This window comes from Hyperoodon ampullatus (genome assembly GCF_949752795.1).
Source record: "Hyperoodon ampullatus genome assembly, chromosome: 7".
In the NCBI taxonomy this organism is placed as follows: Eukaryota; Metazoa; Chordata; class Mammalia; order Artiodactyla; family Ziphiidae; genus Hyperoodon; species Hyperoodon ampullatus.
In genome coordinates, this window is record NC_136920.1 from 73,283,423 (window position 1) to 73,297,145 (window position 13,723).

At 37.1% G+C, this 13,723-nt stretch overlaps 1 protein-coding gene across 1 annotated transcript in view; it reads right to left on the bottom strand.

Moving 5' to 3' along the window:
- The window catches only part of UEVLD (UEV and lactate/malate dehyrogenase domains), a gene marked incomplete at both ends in the record, with an annotated part of 31,189 nt that overhangs the window by 2,424 nt on the left and 15,042 nt on the right, over positions 1-13,723 (bottom strand). The window contains 5 exons of the mRNA XM_079707821.1: positions 2,193-2,211; positions 2,499-2,601; positions 6,727-6,845; positions 7,579-7,714; positions 11,896-12,059. Coding sequence (XP_079563947.1) covers positions 2,193-2,211; positions 2,499-2,601; positions 6,727-6,845; positions 7,579-7,714; positions 11,896-12,059 — 541 coding nt within the window. The remainder of the gene's footprint in view (positions 1-2,192; positions 2,212-2,498; positions 2,602-6,726; positions 6,846-7,578; positions 7,715-11,895; positions 12,060-13,723) is intronic.

Sequence of the window (13,723 nt, forward strand, 5' to 3'; positions counted from 1 at the left end):
GATAAAAATGTTAAGTGCAAAAAACAAGTGCAGAACCAGTTCCCCCAATCTGACTCCTGAAGCAACTACTCTTAACAGTTCCTCAGTATTTCTCCAGATTTAGTCTATGCACACACTGTTTGTTTATGTATGTATAGTATGCATGTTTGCAGGCTCATATATACATATGCACAACCCTCCCCAAAGTATTTAAGTAGCTATTTAAAAAATCCAAATGGAGAAAAGTACAACTCTAGAATGATCATCAATGCCTGTCATGATGGGGCATTACTAAAATTTCCAAATGAGCTTACTTTCCCAAAATTATTAACACACTTCTCCATATCATAGAACATATTTGAGATGTTAGCTAATATTATATTTTAAATTACCTCATGTAATAGTAATTATCAGGAATATGCAATCAAAATTAACAAGGGGAACATGAAAGTTGCCCCAATATAGTGCTCATTCATTCAAAACTCCTTACTTGGTGGCAAGTACCACATCCTACATATCTACTCCAAGGATTCTATTCTTTCAATTATCTGAAACAATAGTTATTGATGGTTAATGAGACACATAGGAAGAAACAATTTCCTCAGATCCTAAATGGCCTCACAACCTCTAGGGTCCATGTACTAAACAGTCTCCTGGAGTGATTTGGAAGAGTGAAGAGGTCCCTTAAGAACTTCAGTACCTGGAAATGAGAGGCACAAGAGACTACCCAACTCCCCAAGGGATCCTCTGTATAAGGCCTACAAAAGGATCATTAAAGCAACTATTGTACTCTTTCCAGAGAAGGAAAATAAATCCATTGTATCCTACAGGAATCCAGAGGCTTGCTAGAACTATTACACCCAATTTTTATAACCTATAGGTATAATTTCAACTTTTTGATCCACTGCGGTTCTTAGTACATTCAGCCTTGTGAAACCATATGTCTCGATATTTTATTTGGAAAATATGGTTAAGAATACACGAGGGCTTCCCCGGTGGCGCAGTGGTTAAGAATCCACCTGCCAATGCAGGGGACACAGGTTTGAGCCCTGGTCCAGGAAGATCCCACATGCCGTGGAGCAACTAAGCCCATGCGCCACAACTACTGAGCCTGCGCTCTAGAGTCCGTGAGCCACAACTACTGAGCCTACGTGCCACAACTACTGAAGCCAGCGCGCCTAGAGCCCGTGCTCTGCAACAAGAGAAGCCACTGCAACGAGAAGCCCACAACGCACCACAATGAAGAGTAGCCCCCGCTCCCTGCAACTAGAGAAAGCCCGCGTGCAGCAACGAAAACCCAACACAGCCAGTAAATAAAATAAATAAATTTATTTTAAAAAAAAAAGAATACACAAGACCTGAGTAAGGAAAGGCAAAGGAAAGCTAAGCAACTATAGCATATTACAACCTGACTCTAGCTATAACCTGGTTTTAGGAGACTAAACATTCTCTAGTTCAATGGCCTTCCAATTTTTTTTGATCATGCATCCCTGGTAATAAAATAACTTTATTCCCACATCCCCAAATCTGCTATTTACCTACATATATATGTCTGTACTAATATATTACGTACATTGTTAAATATATGCAAATCTTTTGAATTAAAAAGATTTTAAAAATTACTTTTTAAACATTCTAAATTTTATTTATTAATGATACAAACCTCTCTTTTGTTCTTATTAAAATTCATTTTAACAATATATTTTTAGTGAAAGCAATGTGAATGAATTTTTTTTTAATCTTGGTTTAGCACTTTGCTATATACCGAGAGGTATGTATTAATTCCCACTTTACAGATGATAAAACTGAACTTTGAGAGGTTATATAATCTGACAAATGGCAGAGCTAGTATGCAAACCCCCATGTCTAACTCTAAAATCAGTGCTCTTAACCAGTATATTATGAAAAAGGAAGCAATCAGAGAAAACAATTTATACTAAGGTATAAGTCAGAGACTGAGAATAAAGCCTTCCAACCGATTTGAATGTTATTTGCTTATCTGACTCTTATTAACCTAATTAGTTGCAATCTGTATGACTTTAGGTAAGTCCCTTAATTTATATGAACCTCAGTTTCCCAATATGTAAAATGAGGAACTTGGACTAGGTGATCTTTAAGATGCTTTCAGCAATAAAATTCTAGGACTCTAGGCAGAGCACAGAGAATTTTTAGGGCAGTGAAACAACTCTGTTTGATACCATAATGGTGGATACATGTTTGATTTGTCCACACCTATAGAATATACAAAGACAAGAGTGAACCCTAATGTAAACTATGGACTTTGGATGATAATGATGTGTCCAGGGAGGTTTATCAATTATACTGCTTAGGTAGGGGATACTGAAAATGCAGAGGCTGTGCATGTGTCGGGGCAGGGGGTATACAGGAAATCTCTGTACCTTCTGCTCAATAATACTCTGAACCTAAAACTGCTCTAAAAAATAAAGTCTACAAAAAAATTCTAGGACTCAAATATAAGGGCAAACAAGGCACAAATCTTTTAAGCAGAATAACCAGACCTTTGCTGATCTCCACATTAGGCAGGTTGAATATGTCAAGGTCCATTATCACTCCTTTAGCCCCTTCTGAGACGTCTAAGAGGACCAGTCTGTCTGCAATGCCCTGTACAGTACAATAAGAAAAAGAACAGCATTACACTGCACGTGGCCAGTTACTCAGTTTAAATTCATTCAGAAGTGAGAGCTAAGGGAGAACGAATACAAAGGCCTATGTGCTCTCTTATGAAGGAAGTAGCACAACAGCAATAAAAGAGACATGCAAGCAAGAAAATACTATGCACTTGAATAATGTGATCCTTTAGGCTTAACTAAAAACTGGGCTCTAACAGGGCTTAACTCAGAAGTCACAGAGTGCAGGTTTCTTTTGATGGGATAATGAGTAATAAAGATGACATGGCACACTCAGTATGTTTGCTATTGTTCTTCCGTTTATGTTTTCGTTTTGTCATAATTTCCATTCTGAAAGAATTTAGAGTGATTTTTTTTTTCCCAGACACACAGGCTCAGCGGCCATGGCTCATGGGCCCAGCCGCTCCGTGGCATGTGGAATCTTCCCGGACCGGGGCACGAACCCGTGTCCCCTGCATTGGCAGGCGGACTCTCAACCACTGGGCCACCAGGGAAGCCCTAGAGTGATTTGTTTTGGTCTATTTTTTGGTCTATTTTAGCATCAATGTCAACACCAATGCCAAGTTTCTCTTAAAAAGAAAAATGATAATAGTCATAAAGCTAAAATAAAACCCAATTATCATGCAGTTCTCTCCCCAGAGATCGCATGGAAAATACTCCACATGCCTGTAGACAGCTTTCTAGGTGCCATGGTGGGCTGACCATAAACAACAGCATGGAAACTCCTAAGAGTTGATTTATCTTCGTGGAAGTCCTTTTTCCAAAGCAGCAAGGGATATGAGCATCTCTCCTATCTTAGGGTGCAGGAGCAAGACTACCCAGGGATCTACCAGACTATGAGGCAGAAAGTGTACAGGAAGCAATCCAGCCATGCTACTTATTAACTTTGTAAGACTGAGCAAGTCACTGAACTTGGTCTTGTTTCTTGGAGTTATGAAGATTAATTATGTGACACAGGGCTGGCAAAGAGCAGTTCTCTCTAAATTGTACCTATTAATTTTATTAAATTAACCACACTCATAAGAGAAATGCAAAGAAAACTATGAGTTACCATTTTTCATTTATCAGACATGCAAAGATCCCAAAGTTTAACAGTAGTGTGGGAAAACAGGTATTCTCATACACTGTGGGAATGAGAATGAACTAGCACAATTGATATGAGGGATAATTTGACAATTTCTGTCAAAGTTTAAAAACACAGGGACTTCCCTGGTGGTCCAGTGGTTAAGACTTTGCCTTCCAATGCAGGGGGTGCAGGTTCGATCCCTGGTTGGGGAGCTAAGATCCCACATGCCTCGTAGCCAAAAAAACCAAAACATAAAAACAGAAGCAATGTTGTAACAAATGTCAATACAGACAAAAAAGAAAAAAAAAAGGTCTGCATCAAAAAAAAATCCTTATAAAAATAAATAAATAAAAACACAACTCCCTTAATCCATCAACCTCATTTGTAGAAATCATCCTACAAGTTTATTAGTATATGTGTAAAATGATACAATATGTATAAGGATATTCAAAAGACTAGAAACAAACTAAATGTCCATCAATAACCACAACAAGGCAGTGTTACATAGTGGTTTAGAGCAGAGCTTCTCAAGCTTTAAGGGATCGCCATTTTAATAGATCAGTGAAGCACATGGATTACCAGGAATTTTGTAAAAATGCAGATTTACTTCCTTTGATCTGGAGTAGGGCCTGAGATTATGTATTTCCAATAAAATCTCAGATGATGCCAATGCCACACATTGGGTAATAAGGATCTAGAATACAGGCTCTGTAAATAGATTGCCCAACCTCAAACCCTGGCTCCTTTTATTAATACTGTGACTTTGGGCAAGTTAGGTAACCTCCCTATGCCCTGGTTTCTTCATTTGTAAAATGACAGTAATGATAGTACCTAAGCCACAAGGTTCTTGTAAAAATTAATCAAGTGGGACTTCCCTGGTGGCGCAGTGGTTAAGAATCCGCCTGCCAATGCAGGGAACTCGAGCCCTGGTCCAGGAGGATCCCACATGCCGCAGAGCAACTAAGCCTGTGAACTACAACTACTGAGCCTGAGCTCTAGAGCCTGCGAGCCACAACTACTGAGCCCATGTGCCACAACTGCTGAAGCCCGTGCACCTAGAGTCCATGCTCTGCAACGAGAAAAGCCACTGCAATGAGAAGCCCATGCACTGCAATGAAGAGTAGACCACGCTCACTGCAACTAGAGAAGAGCCCGCTCGCAGCAATGAAGACCCAACGCAGCCAAAAAAATAAATCAATTTAAAAAAAAAATGAAACAAGTGTTCAGACAAGTGCCTGGATCTAGTAAGCATTCAGTAAGGGTTAGTTACTGCTGCTACCACCACTTCAACTACTGCCATTCTTATGACTACTACTGCACTAGTTGAATATTGTTGCACTATTCGAATATTGTACCTTGTATCAAAATATTAACATTTAAAGGGAAAAACGGAAAAAAACTTTCCAACTAGACAGTTCACAAACAAAGAAATACTGATAGTGTGACTTCTAACAGTTAAAGAAATATGACTTTAAGGGGTCTTCTTACACTTACCAAAAACAAATAAAATTGATAAAACTTAGTACTGTTAGCAATGCCAAAAATCAGGTTGATGTGTGCATTGTTATTAGCAGTGTAAATTACACTGTTATTCGCAGTGTAAAGTTCTGCCCTTCTGAAGAGCAATCTAGCAATATGTAATAAGTACCATAAAAACCATTCATGCCTTCTGACTCACTAGTACTATTTCTGAGATTATGTACCCCTAACAGAAAATGCAGACAAGAAAATAAACAACTTGTAAGGCAATGTTTATAGAAGCATTCTATTTACTAACAAAAGATCTACAAACATTTCAAATTCCACTTAAGAAGGAAGACTGCATTCAGATGGAGTGTGGAGGAAATGAAAATATAATATGGCAAAAGTCAGCATATATATGGTTATGTTAGCATATATAACCATATATATAACCATATATACCATATATATGGTTCTGAACAGTTAGCTTTTAAAATCTTCTAGCTCCCTGGATACAATTCAACTATTTGCTGAAGTAGAACCTACCTCCAAGATATACGTGAATCTTAAATGGAAAGGGAAGAATTTAGATGGCAATCAATCAAACTTTAATAGAAAAGAAAACCAAATACCAGCTATCAAATAAATACGTGGAGGGAGAGCTAGTCCAGCAGTCCCCAACCTTTTTGGCACCAGGGACGGGTTTCGTGGAAGACAATTTCTCCTCAGACGAGGGCGGGGTGGGGGGGGCGGTGGAGGGGTGGTGGGATGGATGGCTCAGGCGGTTATGGTTCAGGAGGTTATGGTTCAGGCGATGGGGAGCAGCAGATGAAGTTTTACTCGCTCGCCCACTGCTCACCTCTTGCCTGGTTCCTAACAGGCCGCAGACCGGTAGTGGTCCTTGGCCCGGGGGCTGGGGACACCTGAACTAGTCTAGTCTGGTCTACATGGCTCAAATGACACAGACATGCTGTTACCATGATACTGGGCCCTGGAGGGTCTTTCAACCTCTCTGGAGGGGGACTTAAGCCTTTCTGAAAATAATTTGTACAGAAAAGATCTAGTAAAAAGGACTGATGGAAAAATAGGCAAATCTCAAACTACTGTAAAATATCAAATCAGGAACTATGATCCTAAAAGAAAGTGGAGTAATTACACAAGAAAAGGCAATTGTTTTTTAAAAAAACGTTAATTTTAGAAATAGCTAAATTAAGTATTATATTAAATTAAATAAGAGTTTAATTAAAGCAGCAGGACTCAGAAAACACAAAAGAATTTGTGACTAAGTCAGATCAATGTCAACTTGAGGTTTCCCTTGGATTAGGATGATGAGCCCATTGTTCAAATCATGTTTTCAAAGCCTATTCCACGACTAACTACTAATTAAGAAGTCAACATTACTGATGAGAGCTTTCACATATTTTTTTTGTCAGCTTACTAAATATATTTTAAGGCAAAATGAAGTTTTCCCACATGACAAAATGAAGCCATTACTTCTTGTGTGTTAAATAGAAACTGCCTAAAAGTGTAGCAATATGACAGATGTATTTATAACCACTATGCTTACAATACCTTTGCTGAAATTGCTAATGTGCAGGCAATTCCCAGTTCTCCACCGCCAACCACGGTAATTTTATTGACTGTTTTATTCTCACGATTTGCCCAGTTCTTTGAATTTACATCTGAGACACCTAAAAAGTAAAGTGAACTATCATAAGAATTTAAAAATATCAAAAATCTTTTTAGCATCTTAAAAAAAATACACCAAAGTTCAATAACTTGGACAGAAAACATGGTACTAGGCACTCCATAACAGACGTTCAAAAATATTGTTGAACAAATGAAATGCAAGAAAGACAGGAATCTCATATTAAATATTCTACTAAATAGAGGCTATCATTTTAAAAAGAAAATATCTTTCCAAACATTTAAAAAATACTATATAAGACTCAAAAAAATGGGATTTCCATAATTCTGAAAAACATTGTGATTCTTACTGCTCTAGTCTACAATGCAAAAAAATGTTTAACATGAAATTTTGCAAGCATGGGTATTTTGCTTTATCCTCAGTGAGAAACAATGAGAATCATAGATTCTCTGGTCCAGTATACTGAATGAGGCAAAAAGCCACATAAACATATAATGAAAAAGGTTTGGGATCATTAATATATATCAAGTGGTTTTGAAAAAAACAAATTATTTTAGCTGTCAGGATAAAAGTAATCTTTTACATTTTAAGAAACCATATTCATTGGAACTGTATGGTAATACTTACCTTATGATAAACATATAGGAATTTTTGATTCAACACAGATATGTACATATACAAGCATGTATTTATTTAGAGAAATCAAGTAGCAGAGAGTAAAGGATATTAGTGAGAAATCGTAAACTAATAACTCTATGATTAACAAAAATACAAACCTTCAGTGATTTTTGCAATATAGGCTAGCAAGTCTACCTGCTGTGCCTCATCAGATGATGACAGAGAATACAGAGGAAGTTCTTCTTGAAACTTGGCAATCATTTCTTTAATTAATCCAACAATGACAGATTTAGGCTACAGAACACACACAAAGGGAAAAGTTATGCAAAAATTTTGCTAAGGAATACTACCTTGTTAACCTATACATTGTTATAGAGTTAGCCAAAAGAAAGTATTACATCATGCTCTCATTTTTCAAAAACTACCATACAAATTATATGATACTTTAAACTTTTTTAATACATTTAATTGAAAAAAAATAATTTTTTTAGCTAAAAAATAAAGAGAGAAATGCTAAATCCACATCTCCAAAAAGTGGGAAAACAGCATAAATGTGCTTACTAGCAGAGTACCTATATTTGGGAATGGTCTTGTCTATCTGCCTTTTTTTAACTTTTTATTTTGAAATAATTGCAGACTTACAGAAAAGTAGCAAAAAAATAGTATAAAGAATTTCCATATACTCTTCACCCAGATTACTCAAATGTTAACATTTTATCACATTTGCTTTCTTAGTCTCTTTTCCTCTATTTTCTGAACCGAGAGTAAACTGAAGATATGATACCCCTTCACCCCTAAATACTTTAGCATATATTTCCTAAAAGAATGAACAAAACATTCTCCTATATAACCACTATCAAATCATAAAATTAATACTGATATTTATCTAATCCAGTACTGTTCATTTTAATTTAACTGGTTAAGCAACCTTAGTGAAATGCACTTAACCTCTCGGAGCTTCAGTATTATTAGCAATACAATGTGAATAATAAATCCCAATAATATGAGAAACAAATGAGCTAATATATGCAAATTATATGTTGTGAGTATAAAATATATGTTTTTTATTATTATTATTAGGAATATTTAGTGGCTTGCTCATTTTAAAAATTGTTTAATTTCTCAGAGTCTGGGTTTCACTCTAATAAATTTTTTTTTTTTTTTTTTTGTGGTACGCGGGCCTCTCACTGTTGTGGCCTCTCCCGTTGCAGAGCACAGGCTCCGGACGCGCAGGCTCAGCGGCCATGGCTCACGGGCCCAGCCGCTCCACGGCATGTGGGATCTTCCCAGACCGGGGCACAAACCCGTGTCCCCTGCATCGGCAGGCGGACTCTCAACCACTGCGCCACCAGGGAAGCCCACTCTAATAAATTTTTTATTAAAATAAAAAAACTCATATACCTTTAAAGACTAAGCAGATAACATAATGTGTGAAGTTGTCAAGTATAAGAAAATTTGGGGAGATGGTCACTGTGGTAAATTGGAAAGAGTACATGTATAGTCATTCAAATTCAAATTAAGAACAAAACAAAGCAAAACAAAACCACTGTGCTGTTCAAACAAAATTCTGTAGGCCTAATGCAGCACACTGACTCTCTTGGGGAAAATGTCTGCAATCCTTGGCCTAGATGACCTCTAGATTCCTTCTAGCTCCAAACTCTGTATACTATGTAATGTACTATGTAATTCCAACTGCACGTGGAACTTAAAGTTTACGTAGTACTTTTAAAAATCATAACATCATACTTTTTTTAATTGAAGTATAGTTGATTTACAATGTTGTGTTATAGTTTCAGGTGTACAGCAAAGTGATTCAGTTATATATATATATATATATATATATATATATATATATATATATATATTCTTTTTCAGATTCTTTTCCATTATAGGTTATTACAATATATTGAATATAGTTCCCTGTGCCATATTATCTATTTTATATATAGTAGTGTGTATCTGTTAATCCCAAACTCCTAATTAATCCCTCCCCCTCCCCCAAATGTAGTTGTTCTAAATAGGGCCATTTAAATAATATAATATCTTCTTAAGACTAGTTTTAGCTTATAATAAAGAGGTTCAGAATAGTAAAATGAAATCAATACTGTCTGATCTGAAATCAAGCACAACCTTGACTAGATTATAGGACTATCTCTGAGTATTTATTAAACAAACAAAACTATGAAAAGAGATGCAAAGAAAACCAGAAAGAGGAAACAGGAAAGATAAATTCCCACAATAGGGCACAGATGTCAAAATACTGTTAAAGGATAGTATTTTTTTTAAAAGTTGTAAAAATGGATGAAAGAGATAAACGGACAATTCAAAAAAGAAGAAACGTACATGATAAATAAATGTATGATAAGATTTCACTTTCTCAAATAACCAAAGAACTAAACATTAAGGTTAAGACATCATTTTTGTCCTTCCAACTAACGAATTTTTATCATGCCCTATTCATCACATTTAACTGGTAATCTTATTATTTAAATCACCAAGTAATGCAAATAATGTACAAGTTCATAAAGTAAAAGATTAATGTTTCCCCACCTAAACTCCACTACTGACAATTTGGTATGCAACTTTTCTTTTTCTATTTTTTTCTTCTTTTTAAAAGTTTTATTTATATGAAAAAAATAGAAAACCATAAAACAATATGAAATGCATCCACAATTGCATATCCTTTTACAATATGTATATAAAATAAGAAGTGATAATCCTAATGCCATCCTCTACTTCAACCTCACTCCTCTCTGACAGATCCCTGTCCTCCTATCCTACAACATTCTGGGTATATACAAATATATTATAAATTATCCTTTCATAAAAGTTTTAGTTACTTACAAAAATGAGAGCAGATTCTACATCCTTCTAAGTAAATGAACCATAGAGATAAGCAAAGGTTTGTTTTGTTTTAATGATAGTACCTTCTTTTATAGCACCCTTTAGAGCAAAGGTGCTGTAAAACAGGTACCCCCCATACTGATTTCTATTGATGGCAGAATTACAACATTTTGTCTACCTCTTGGAGGCCAATTTGGGAATATATAAGAATAGCCTTCAAAACATTTAAAAACTTTGATCCAATAATTCCATTCCTAGAGATTTATCATTAGGAAATTATTAAAGATTTATAAGATATATCATTTATATTTACATATATTTATATTTAAGGATGCTCATTATTAAATTTCTAACAGAGCAATTTACAAATACATCAGGCAACCATTAAAAACCATGTGTTTTGAAAATATTGTTTAATATGGAAAAATGCTCAATATAATGATAGATGAAATATGCAGAATACAAAACTGCATAATGTGAGGGCTTGTGTTTTTGTTCTGTTTTGTTTCTGTTTTTTAAGTCTGGGCCATTTTTTATTTTTTATTTTTATTTTTTTTTTGTGATACGCGGGCCTCTCACTGCTGTGGCCTCTCTCGTTGTGGAGCACAGGCTCCGGAAGCGCAGGCTCAGTGGCCATGGCTTACGGGCCCAGCTGCTCCGCGGCATGTGGAATCTTCCCGGACCGGGGCACGAACCCGTGTCTCCTGCATCGGCAGGCAGACAGACTCTCAACCACTGTGTCACCAGGGAAGCCCAGGGGCCATTTATTTTTATTTATTTATTTTTTTACTTTTATGTTTATTTATTTGGCCGTGCCAAATTAGTGGGATTAGTTCCCTGAACCTGTGCCCCCTGCAGTGGAAGCACAGAGTCTTAATCACTAGACCACCAGGGAAGTCCCTGTGAGGGCTTGTAAAACACATAAGTTACAGTTTCATGCATCGCTGTGGGTGAATTTTTAAAACTTAATGCTCAGTTAAAACACAGCATGTAATAGAAGATTATATACAATATGATTCAATTTACATAAAGGTTAAAAACAAGCAAAACTGGGCTTCCCTGGTGGCGGAGTGGTTGGGTGTCTGCCTGCTGATGCAGGGGACACGGGTTCGTGCCCCGGTCCGGGAAGATCCCACGTGCCGCGGAGCGGCTGGGCCCGTGAGCCATGGCCACTGAGCCTGCGCGTCCGGAGCCTGTGCTCCGCAACGGGAGAGGCCACAACAGTGAGAGGCCTGCGTACTGCAAAAAAAAAAAAAAAAAAAAAACAGGCGAAACTACAAATAAATACACATATTACATAAGAACCTTTACTGGGGAGGAACTAGGAAATAATGCCCAATATTTTGCTAGTAGCTCTTCATTTGCTTTATCAAACGGCAAACAACTATAAAAAGACAGGAAGCAAACAATGGTTGCCTCCCAGACCTGGAGAGAGCAGCTTCATGCAGGCTGCCATCATCAGGGTTCTGGGTCTTGGGCGGCGCTGGGGAGCTCAATTTCAAATTATTTTTAAAGACCATAAGAAGAATCATCATTGAAAGAAAATTCACTAACTTATTTGTACCATTAGGATCAAAGATAAATATTCAGAAAAATAAAAACTTTTAAAAGAAAATCCAAATTGATCTTACATGGCTCCAGTTTTGGAGGTAGGGCAAGTATATTCTGCCTTGAGCATCCACATGTTTTCCAACTGAGATTCCCATATTTGCAGTTGGCTTTAAGAAGCAAATGGGGGGAGCAAAAGGGTGAGAATCCAAAATCCACAAACGAATTGGTATGTTATATGTATTACCTATTTGAGACAAAATAAACACATCTTCAAACAATAATGAACCACACACATTATATTTATGGTATAGCTAGGTGGCATTTTAAAACACAAGTCTAGTCAAGTTTATACATAAAGGATTTACGTAAACTGAGGCCTATTTTCCTATTTTTATCCACATTCACATTGGAAATATGCTCCCATTAAAGCACCAGTATAACATTTGAGGAAATATAATCAAGACAATGGCCAGCTTATTCAATTCAATTCAATAAATATTTATAGGACCTACTGTGCTAGGAGTATGGGATACATCTTCTTTAGGTAACCTTCTTTGCTCCACCCAATTTATTTGCCTACAAGTCTGTTTCTCTTTTTACACTATAAACGTCTAGAGATGATTATGTATTATTCATTTCCATGTCCCCTACAACAAGTATAGTGCCTAACATACTGGATACTCAATAAAAGTTTCTTATATAAATAAGAATGAATGGGGCTTCCCTGGTGGTGCAGTGGTTGAGAGTCCGCCTGCCGATTCAGGGGACACGGGTTCGTGCCCCAGTCCGGGAGGATCCCACATGCCGCGGAGCGGCTGGGCCCGTGAGCCATGGCCGCTGGGCCTGCGCATTCGGAGCCTGTGCTCCGCAGCGGGAGAGGCCGCAGCGGTGAGAGGCCACAGCGGTGAGAGGCCCGTGTACCGAAAAAAAAAAAAAGAATGAATGAATGGGTACTTCCCTGTTGGTCCAGTGGCTAAAACTCTGCACTCCCAATGCAGGGGGCCCAGGTTCGATCCCTGGTCAGGGAACTAGATTCCACATGCCTCAACTAAGAGTTCGCATGCTGCAACAAAAGATCCCGCATGCCACAACTAAAGATCCCACGTGCTGCAACTAAGACCCAGCGCAGCCAAATAAATAAATATTTTTTAAATGAATGAATGAATGAACAAATGAAAGATGCATTTGATACTGGCCCTCAAGTTGTTCATTAATTGCAGATAGTGTAACATACAAGCTGGGTTAGATATACACAACTTAGAGCTGAAAACAACCTTAACAGTCACCTTGTCCAGTGGCTCTTAAATTTTAGTGTACTGAGATAGGAACCCAAATGAAAGCTCTTCCATGTACATGTACCATGTAACTATGTACCATGTACTATGTAACCCTGTACCACATACTATGTAACCATGTATGTCATGTCTACTGAGAGCCAAAATCTCTGACTGTTCTGGTTTACAGGAAGCCCAAAGCTAAACCTAATATAAGTGCAAAAACTAACCTTAAACTAGAAATGTGATCAATTATCTTAACTGTTCTATTGTATCTCCCGATATTTATTCCTGCTTTCACAGTCTTAATGCATGTGTCTTTCAATATATTTAAAAACATGGCTGCTCAGGAGCACAAATGCTTAGGTTCAAATCCTAGTTGCATACATTACTAGCTATATGATTTTAGGCAAGTTACTTAACTTCTCTGTGCCTCAACTCCTTCCTCTACAAAATGAGAATAATAAAAGCTCCTACCTCATAGGATTGTTGTGAGGATAAAATTAGTTAAGGTACATAAAATGCTTAGAACAGTACATGACATGGTAAGTACCATGACGGGTTGGCAATTTTTACAATTTACCTCAAACCCACTTTGGAAATAAGCAAGGTATAAATAAAAAGTTTTGTTCTC